The sequence below is a fragment of the Carettochelys insculpta genome, chromosome 28, assembly GCF_033958435.1.
Source record: "Carettochelys insculpta isolate YL-2023 chromosome 28, ASM3395843v1, whole genome shotgun sequence".
NCBI lineage: Eukaryota > Metazoa > Chordata > Testudines > Carettochelyidae > Carettochelys > Carettochelys insculpta.
The window spans coordinates 8,394,677-8,404,615 of NC_134164.1; the positions used below are offsets into that span (position 1 = coordinate 8,394,677).

Sequence of the window (9,939 nt, forward strand, 5' to 3'; positions counted from 1 at the left end):
CAGGTATTTTCTTAATAGGCTTGGAGTTCAGTGTGTTCTCTCCCTTAGAAAATCCTGGAAACAAAGATCCAAAAGAAAATGCAAAAGACAGAAAATGGATATAGCTGTCAATGGAGAAGACATCTGTATTAGCATATCCATTGTAAATTTGGGACGCAAGCTGCCATTTGGAGTGCTGAAGTAGGCAGGACAATGTTGCCAAAGTGGTGGAGAGTTACAAAATCTTCAGTATATGCCTTTGAAGTTGTGGCTGATCATTGGATGAAATATCCTGCCCCAAATGAGAGCTCATTATCTTAGATCCGTGAGTTGCTAACATTCACTAAGTGACAGGGCTGCAGTTTATTTGCATGGAGCTCTTCTCTAACAAGAGTCAGTAAATCAAGGTGAAAACTTAAGCACAAGAATTGTCAGAAATCAGAATGTAGAGGTATTATCAGTAAACCATATTAGGGAGTGGATTGGAATTTATCATATGAAATAATAACCTCTGTTTCACTTTCAGATGGTACATTTCCTCACACATTATGCTGACAAGATTGAGTCCATCCATTTTTCAGACCAGTTCTCCGGTCCAAAACTTATGCAAGAGTATGTATGAAACTATACATCTTGCAGTAGCTGTTATAGCAGCTGTAGGCAAAGTATAGACTGACATACTTGTCTGAGTACTATGATGTGCTACTGGTTGCAGTGGGGGGGAGATGTTTAGAAATAAGAAGGAAGTAATCAGAATTTCCCAACATTTTCAGATTTTTCACTAGTTTTCTAAGATCTATGTGTGTGTGTGTGTGTAGCCTTCTGTTCAGTTGTGGGATGTCACTGCACAGGAACTTGGGCTCCTCCACACAGTTTAACAGCTACCAGGTATAGCAGCTGCCTGGGAAGTAACCAGGTTCCACCAAAGGGGCTCAGTAAAGTAAGGCTGAAGAATCTAGAAGTACTCATCACAAACCCTGTACATAGTAGCTAGAAAACCAGGGTCTGCATGCATTGTGGCTCCTAGAAATGGCATTGCATTATTTTGTTTCATGGAGGCTGATAATTCTAAGAGAACCAATGGTCATTTACCCTTTCTCACATGAGTCTGTTCTGCCCTTATTGTCTTGTCTTGATTGTGTCTTTCCTTCATGGTTCTTGCCTGTATTGTGAACTACAGACTCACTGACTTTTTTTCATTGTTTCAGGCCTTATTTTTCAAAGTGATGTTAACAGGTGCTCCATGTAACAAGATGTCCCATAATCTGAAATGAATGCTGCACCAATGCATAGGCCTGATATGCTGAGAATAATTTATCTGTTTATGAAGGCTATAAATCCCCACATTGCAAAAAGACAACAAACAACCTTATCTGATCCAAATATAAAAGTTGTCTGCAAAATACTTCAAAGTGCTAGGCTCCTGACTCTGTCCTGTAGAAATTTAGGGACTTGGTTTCTGTGGCATCGTGAGGTGTATGTATTCTATAAATATGAAAACAAGATCTCAGTTCCCAGGGCTTCCAAGCTAAAGTTAGGCTTATGATGCTTCAAAAAGGCAACTGTGCATGAGGTGAAGAGTACACCGATGGATGAACCGGGTCTTTGCCCATGAAAGCGTGTGCCCCAAAATTTCTGTTAATTTATAAGGTGCCACAGGACTTCTTGTTGTTCTCGAAGACACAGACTTAACACTGCTAGCTCTCTGGTACTTGGATTTTGGTGGAGAAGCTGGCCTTAAAAGGCGAGTTGAACGAAGAGGATGGTTATGCTATAGATGAGACTATAGGAACTGTTCACTTCTAATTTTCTGGCCCTTAAGACTGTGACATGAGTCCCAGACCTCTGAAATGGGGCACCAATCTGATTCTTCTCAGTGATGCATGAGATCTTGGATTGCCTTACTTAGTTACTGAGAGGGTGATGTTGCCTATATACATAAACATGTTAACACACCTTAAATGAACATCTTTTGGATGTGGGGGAAAATTTCACTTCAAGCAACTGATTGCTTGAAGCCTTATTTTGTGTCAATGGAAAAAAAATGGTATCAGTTAGATTATTTTTAAATGCTGCCAGATGTTCACAAGTGACTGTCAGTTCTGCAGTAGACTAGTTTGTGTTTCTTATGCCCGTGTTTTATGTTTTATTCCAACCACTCCTTCATGTCCTCTCTTCTGCCAGGGAGGGTCAGCCTTTAAAACTGCCTGATACTAAAAGGACACTATTGTTTACATTTAATGGTAAGCTATCTGAAACCTTTCCTTATCTGTGCAAAATCTGATTAAAGTGCCCAAGTCATGCCACTTTTGGGATAGTAGGCAGTATTACTAGTAACTTAAATGCAAATAGATAAAGGCACAGGATCTCTGTGTAATGCAAACCAGTGCAATAATGCACACTAAGAGATTGAGTGATATATAGTATTGGTAATAGGATAAGCGAGCCTGGGTTCTATAGGGCCAAGTCTACAGTAGACATTAAAGTCAATTGTAAATACGCAATTCCAGCTACAGCAGTTGTGTAGCTGGAATCAACATATCTACAGTTGATGATCTGGCTACCCTCACTGAGGGAGATCGATGGGAGAAACCCATCGATATCCCTATGAGGCATGCAAAATCGAACCCCAGAGATTGACCCTTACCAGGTCAATCTGCTGGGTTGTGTAAATATACCCTTGATCACCAGTTCAAATGTGGCCCCGATCAATAATGATAAAAGTCATTCTGGTCTGATTGCAGTATTTGCTGCATGTACTTGTTTTCTGTCCACATTTTGTGGGCAGGTGTCTATCTTTCACAAGGCACGCTGTCTTTGGTGGTCCAATGGCAGGATTTGGTGCGCTCACTGCCATGATCTGGGTTTAATTCCCAGCCAGGGAACAACCCTCCTGTTTTGGGAAGAGGAGGGATGAGCTATCTCAGTGGTTAGAGCATTGGTCTTGTAAACCCAAGGTGAGTTCAATCCTTGAGGGGGCCTTTCAAGGTTCTGGAGTATATAAGATTTAAAAAAAAAAAAATCAGGGATAGGTCTTGCTGTGAGTGCAGGGACTGGAGTCAATGACCTCTCGAGGTCCCTTCCAATTCTGGAGATGTTTCTAGAGATGTACATCTCCGTGTTTCAAGGCATCACCATGTGACCATGATCGCTAAATGATCAACTTGCCAAAAGTCAAAAATTGAATGGGCCAGATCCTCTTATTTCTAACTATGATCCCAGTAGGTCAGCACTAAGACAGTGAGGAACAGCTTATGATCATGCCTGTTGCTGTGTGTGCTCTGCTTGTTTTTCAGGATTAATAAAAAATGTCAGGGCTGCCAAGTTTAGCTCCCTTTAAGTTAAAAAGAACGTCCCAGGGATTCCAGTTATTTTCAGCAAAGACTATATTTTTCCTTCAGATGCATACACGTCTCCTGAGCTACGTCTACACTAGAGAGTTTTGTCAACAAAACTGGCATTTTGTAAACAAAACATGCAGTGCATCTGCCTTACAAATGTGTTCTGTCAACAGTAAATTGACAGAACATGGCGCTTCTGTTGGCAGCATTCTGCTGCTCCTCCTAGGGGGCAGAATGCCTTTTTCGACAGAATCTGTTGACAGAAAGCCAGCATGGACACTAAGGGCTGCCTGGTGTCCTGGAAGCCCCCTCTGTTGGCAGAGGGCACCGCATCTGATGTGCTTCTGGATGACCATTCTATCAAGAGAGTGGCAGTCTGGCTTTTCTGCTGACAGAGCCGATCAACAGAGTGATCTGCTTTTGTATACGGCCGCAATCTGTCAGCAGTTTTGTCGAAAGATAATTTCCAACAGTAGCTTCTGTCGACAGATTGCTGTAGTGTAGACGTAGCCCTAGTGACTAGAGTGGAAGCCATGGACATGTCAGAGGGAACAACATAGCCTTTAAATTGTCTTTTTCAACGACTGAAGCAGGAATTTGATACCAGTATAAAACCATAGATGTGATCACTATTCTTGATCACTCTGTAAGTATAGAAATGTGCCTGCTACTATCCGTAGACTCTGACGTTAATTTCAAGAGCAAATATTTCTATTAACTCATTTTTAAAAGGAGGATTAGAGCAACTTTTTTGTGGACTTTATTGAGCAGGCTGAACAATGTGGAGAGGGCATTCTAATTAATAGCAAAAACCTTGCCAATGTCCCTGAATTAATCTGATGAAGATGTCTTTGCTTTACAGTGCCTGGTTCAGGCAACACTTCCCCAAAAGATATGGAGGCTCTGCTGCCTTTGATGAACATGGTTATTTATTCTATTGACAAAGCAAAAAAGTTCCGTCTAAATAGAGAAGTAAGTCAAGTGTCTTTGGTGTGTGTTACTGTCATTTAAGATATTAAATATGGTCAAAATTCCTGAAGTAACTTTTGTGAGATGAGCCTTAAAAATTCAAATGTGCCATCTATGATGATTATTCTGTTTGCATTAAATCATATGGAGAATAACAGTTGGATTTGGTATTCTCTGCTTCCTGTTGCATAAGAGAAGCAGTCAAATTTTTATACACTTAAGGAAATTGACTCAGCCACAGTCTTTCTTGTTGAATAGCTGCGCGCAAAAAATAAAGAAATACATAAAAAATTCAGTCTGAAGAGAAGGAAAAGGGTTCAGATGATCAAGAGCCAATGCACACAGAGGCCATAGGAAAAAAGAATATTTGCAAATTTTTAAGAGGAAATTAGGTGAAAAGTTGTACACAAGATCTCACGTTTATTGCATTTAAATGATAATCTTCCATATCTCAGATGCATATGGAAGAGGAGTTTTTCCTCATCAACATTTTAAAGCATGGGTGTCCAACCTTTTGGCTTGCCTGGGCCGCATATAAAATATATAATATAGTTAATGTATATAAATCACATAATAATGTTAAAAGTTTACGATCTTGTGGGGCCGCATTACTAGCTGTCCAGGGCCGCATGCGGCCCGCGGGCTGCGGGTTGGACACACCTGTTTTAAAGCTTTTCTTTGAAGTAAAAGACACTTGTTCATCTTACTAATGTGTGGCTTTGCTCAGAAAAGTTACTATACATTTTTAAAAGCCCCATTTTCCTCAAAAGCAGATCTGCTCCTTGCATGTATGAGTGAGACTTGCTTAGTTTAGTCACAGTGTTAGTCTGTATCTTCACAGAACATAAAAGCAGTCCTTTAGCACTTTAAAGACTAACAAAATAATTTATTAGGTGATGAGCTGTCACGCGGCAGACCCACTTCTTTAGAGAATTTCCAGACCTGAAGAAGTGTGTCTGTCCCATGAAAGCTCATCACCTAATAAATTATTTTGTTAAAGTGCTACAGGACTGCTTTTTTGTTTTGCTTAGTTTAGTTATTAATCTTTTGTAATTGCTTTTTATACTGGTAAAGCCAATACAGCTGAGTGTAAATTGGCTTCTAATCCTTCCTGTACGAGGCCCACAGAGCAAGGCTCCTGTCAATTGCACTGTGCACTATATTTGTGTGAATGTGTGCACCTTTATTGCTGCTGAAGTAACAAGGAATCTAGTTTCATACTTAGGTCCTGGGCTGAGTTTGTACAGGTGACCAAAACTGGAGAGACTATTGGGGGACAACACATTTTACACACAAACCAGATAGGTTTAATTTGGGGCTGATACATGTAAAATCACATTTCCAGAGTAGACCTCACATTTAAATTCTGAGAGGAGCTATTTTTCATACCTGTAGCTATTCCAGACACTGTCCCACTTTGCTTGTTGGAACATTGCCTTAGTGCCAATTATTTATCTGTGTTAACTATTTCTATTTCTGTCTCTTGGGGGAAAGGGTAAACAAAAAGCTGATAAGAACAGGGCCCGAGTAGAAGAGAACTTCCTTAAATTGACTCATGTGCAAAGGCAGGAGGCTGCCCAGTCCCGCCGGGAAGAGAAGAAGCGGGCAGAGAAGGAGCGAATTATGAATGAGGAAGATCCAGAGAAACAACGCCGGCTGGAGGTATAGGGGACTTTTAGAGCACTTAGGCACTAATAGCAAGTGTCTCCATATCTTGTGAGGCTCACTTATAGGTACTCCAGAAGCATGGCCGTATATTATCCTCTATGATGCTGGAGATCGGACATAAAAGTGGAGCTGGCTTTCAGTTACATGTTGATTTGTTAATTGTTTGCTTCCAAAGGAAGCTGAAGTTAGTGGTGGAATGCTAGCCTGTGTGTCTAGAAGACACTGCATCCTGACCACAGCCCTGTTATCTTGACCTTCTCAAATTGTCAACTTGCTTTTACCGTGAAAGTGTAAATGTTCATTCAGTTCTCTGCGTTCTTCCTCCAGGAAGCTGCTTTGCGGCGTGAGCAGAAAAAGCTTGAGAAGAAGCAGATGAAGATGAAGCAAATCAAAGTGAAAGCCATGTGAAACCATTGAAGGAAACACTATCTCAGTGCGAAGTGTAGACTTTTAATTCAGAGGGTACAAAGAGCTAGTCAACTTCGTAACCTTACAGTTCTTCAAACATTGTTGGCCATTAAGAGAAACGCTCTTTGCTTTTCCACTGTATACTTTTCGCTACACTGTTTACCCAAATTACAGATATGTATAGAGGGTGTTTTGTGTCTGAGCTTTCTTCCAGATGGTTGAATTATTTTGCTACTTCTGATGCTTTAAAAAAAAAAAAAAAAAACCCTCAAACTTTCATTATTCCTTAAACTCCTTTTTATGATTTAAACAATATATATATATAACTCTAATCTTTAACTGTAACACATCAGTGCTTGGAGATTTTTAAAATTACAGGTAATTTTTTTCCACTTAATTTAGGGGGAGGAAAATATCTCCCCCGTCTTAGTGAAACTGCACAATAAACATGGGTGTGTTTCTGTGTCTGCATCAAGCTTGCAAAGGTGCAACACATAAAGCCTTCCATATATGGTATGGATATTTCAGGGATTTAAAACAAGTATAGATTAGAAAGATAATTTTTTTGCAAACACAAGGCACTGAAACAGTATTGCACAATCTATGGTTTGCATAAAGAAAAAAGCTGTGGAATGGTTAGATATCAGGGAGTGGCATACATGAGCACTATTTCCTATCTGTAGTTAAGAATGTTGTAAGCTTAATCCACTGTAAATGCTGTACCTTGTGTTTTTCTTCAGAAATGAATGCATGGTGAGATGGCAGCTTCATCTAGATTTAAATACTCTTAACTGTAAATATTGCCTCTAAAATATTTTCATCATTTTTATGACAGTCACTGTCTAATGTTCAGCAAGAGGCTAGATTTGCAATTAAATATCTGTGCAGCTTCCCTGTTCCCTGAGCCAGCAGAAAAAATATAGAGGTTTATATACACTTTTTGATCCATTGAAATATTTATTTCAGGATTTTGAACATGCCGGGAGAGGTGCATGTGGAGGGTTAGGGGTGAAGAAATGGACACGACTGCACAAGCAAGCTGCTGTGTAAGCTCTGCATTTTATAGAGGTTTCCCACTTAAAAAGCATTTTATCGTTGCTTGTAAAATGCTCGCCACAGTTTTTCTGATGAAATCATTTGGGTTTCTCTTCCATTTTCATGTTTGATGCTTTGTGTAACCTTTGTTCTGAGGCAATAACAATGAGCTGCTGTTGAAACAGCATGTGCTAAGATGTGTTAGAGCATGAGACATTTACACTGATTTGAATGCAAAAATCTGTAACGTGATAAGACATACAAATATAATCATTTTATAACAGCTGGTGAAAAATAATTTAAAGCCAAAAATAGCATAAAATTATGTGTAATTTTATTCTTTTAGCTCCATTTAGCTTCAGAGAGAGTGAGTCATACAGTGTCACGAAATTCTTTTTTAAAAAATATAGTTTGTCCTCTCTTTTGAATAGAGTGCTTTTGCTAAAGTTCCATTCTCTTTTGAGCCATGGCAGCTAATTTTGTAATACGAACATTCATACAAACTGTCTATGAAAATGAAACGAGTAAAATATGACTGAAGTATTCCAACTGCCTTCTTTACTTTGGATGACTCCTTGTTCTTTCTCAGTATGGCCTCTATTAAACCCTCATCTCGTCTGTGAGAACTTCTGTTCAGACTTTACATGGAAACAGCTCATTAGAGTTCTGCTTTTCCACTGTGTTCCAGCAAACTTGTCAAGAATGCTGTGTCTTAAGAGAAGCTCTTATCTATAGGTCTGACTTACAGTATATAACCTTCACTAGCATTGTGGTTGGAAATTACCATGCAATTCCCATTCTTTTTACACAACAGGAACAAGCAAGTCCTTGCTTGCCATAGACAAAATGCAGGTGTCAGGCCATTTTCATTTGGTAGTGCTTAAACCTGGGGGGCGAGGGGAGGGAGGGGCGAAGAGAATGAGATTCTAGAATTAAGAGGATTGTGGAACAGACTGCCTTTGGATGATAAGGGCATGGATGATATCTATACCCGTATTAATATTTTGAGAGGTAGGCTAATCACAAGAGAGATTAATGTATCTGTCTTAAGTCACTAGATATCTTATTAATGTCTCCAGTTTCATGAGTAATTGAGTATTGATCATGGAAGAAATCATAGTATTTTTATTGAAGAAACATATAGAGCATCCCAAGAGGTTAAATTTTCAGAAAGTTTTATGAGCAGTTCTGAGACTGCCAGAATACTGCAAAATGAAGGATTCATGAACCCGACACTAATCTACTTGCATTACTCGCAACATTTCTTAATTTAGTCCCATGGTAGGGATGTGGGGAAAGTGATTTGAAATTGTTAAAATTGATCTTCCCCCCATTATATATAATATTTATTGGAATTACAATTGAATATTTGAGTTGGGGAATTCATCTCAGCTGAGATTGTCACCAGTTTAACTCTGCTGCTCATACCCATTCCCACCCGCCACGTATAGGTCCACCCATATCTCTAAAATGTATCTATTGTGATCAACCTGATTCTAAAATCCTTAGGCACGTGGAGTATCTTATATGCCCTCTAAATACAGGTTCGGTTCTCTTCTGCTACCCAGATGTGGGCAGGAGAACATAAACTAAAGCCTTTCAAACATTACAAGCTTTAGGAACTTGTGAGAAGTCACAAATCAAAGGCCTAAAATTAGATGCACCACTACATGTTTGTCTGTGGGTGCAACCTGGAGTACTTTTCTAAGTAGGCAGAAAATTGTATATTTCAACATTGTCATAAGCAAGCCAAGATGGTGTGGTCTAGCTGTTTAGATGGAGAATTGATCTGGATTCAGGAAAATGAAATTCAGAAAGACAAATGCAAAGTACTTCACTTAAAGATGAATAATCAAATATACAACTATGAAATGGGCTAAGTGATAGTGCTGTTGAAAACGATCTGGGTGTTATAGTTAATGGTAATATTTTATCTCAGATATTTTTATAAGTCACAGACAGCTTATGTGCAATAAACAAAAATTCAAAGAAGCTTATGACCGATCCCTAAATTTTACTAAAAATATCTCTGATAAAATGGGGAGTGGGGGGAAGTTCCTGCTACCTGCTGAGAGTAGGTGCTTCAGGTGTCCCCTTACCCCACCCCCATGATGGCTGGGAAGATTCAGGGTCCCCTTGCTCCCTTGGCAGCTAGGCAGCTATAGTGTCTGCTTGTCCCGGTTGCCTGTTGGTATGGCTGGGCACCTGTTGGAGTGACCCCACGAGGACTGGTAGCTGCAGAGAGGGCAGCTGGAAGCTTTAGCCCAATGATAGAAAATGATAAACTTGGTTATAGTAGATAGCAAATTGAATGAGTCCATAATGTGATACAGTTGTGAAAAGGTGGTGTGCATTTGGGGGTGCAGTGACAACTGTTGTGTATAAAACTTGAGATAATTGTCATGTTCAGCACAGGTGATGTTTCCCCTGGAGTATTGTCCATTTTGGCTCACTACCACACTTCAGGAAAGATGTTGATGTATTGAGGGTCCAGAAGAAAGTAATAAAAATGATAAAAGTTTGAGAATACCCAACCCAT

General features: G+C 39.6%; 1 protein-coding gene across 1 annotated transcript in view; it reads left to right on the plus strand.

The window, feature by feature from the left end:
* The window catches only part of CCDC47 (coiled-coil domain containing 47), a 28,955-nt gene extending 20,945 nt beyond the window's left edge, over positions 1–8,010 (plus strand). The window contains exons 9-13 of the mRNA XM_074978973.1: positions 506–591; positions 2,164–2,222; positions 4,183–4,292; positions 5,784–5,951; positions 6,285–8,010. Coding sequence (XP_074835074.1) covers positions 506–591; positions 2,164–2,222; positions 4,183–4,292; positions 5,784–5,951; positions 6,285–6,365 — 504 coding nt within the window. The 3' untranslated portion in view covers positions 6,366–8,010. The remainder of the gene's footprint in view (positions 1–505; positions 592–2,163; positions 2,223–4,182; positions 4,293–5,783; positions 5,952–6,284) is intronic.
* The last annotated feature ends 1,929 nt before the right edge of the window (positions 8,011–9,939 follow it).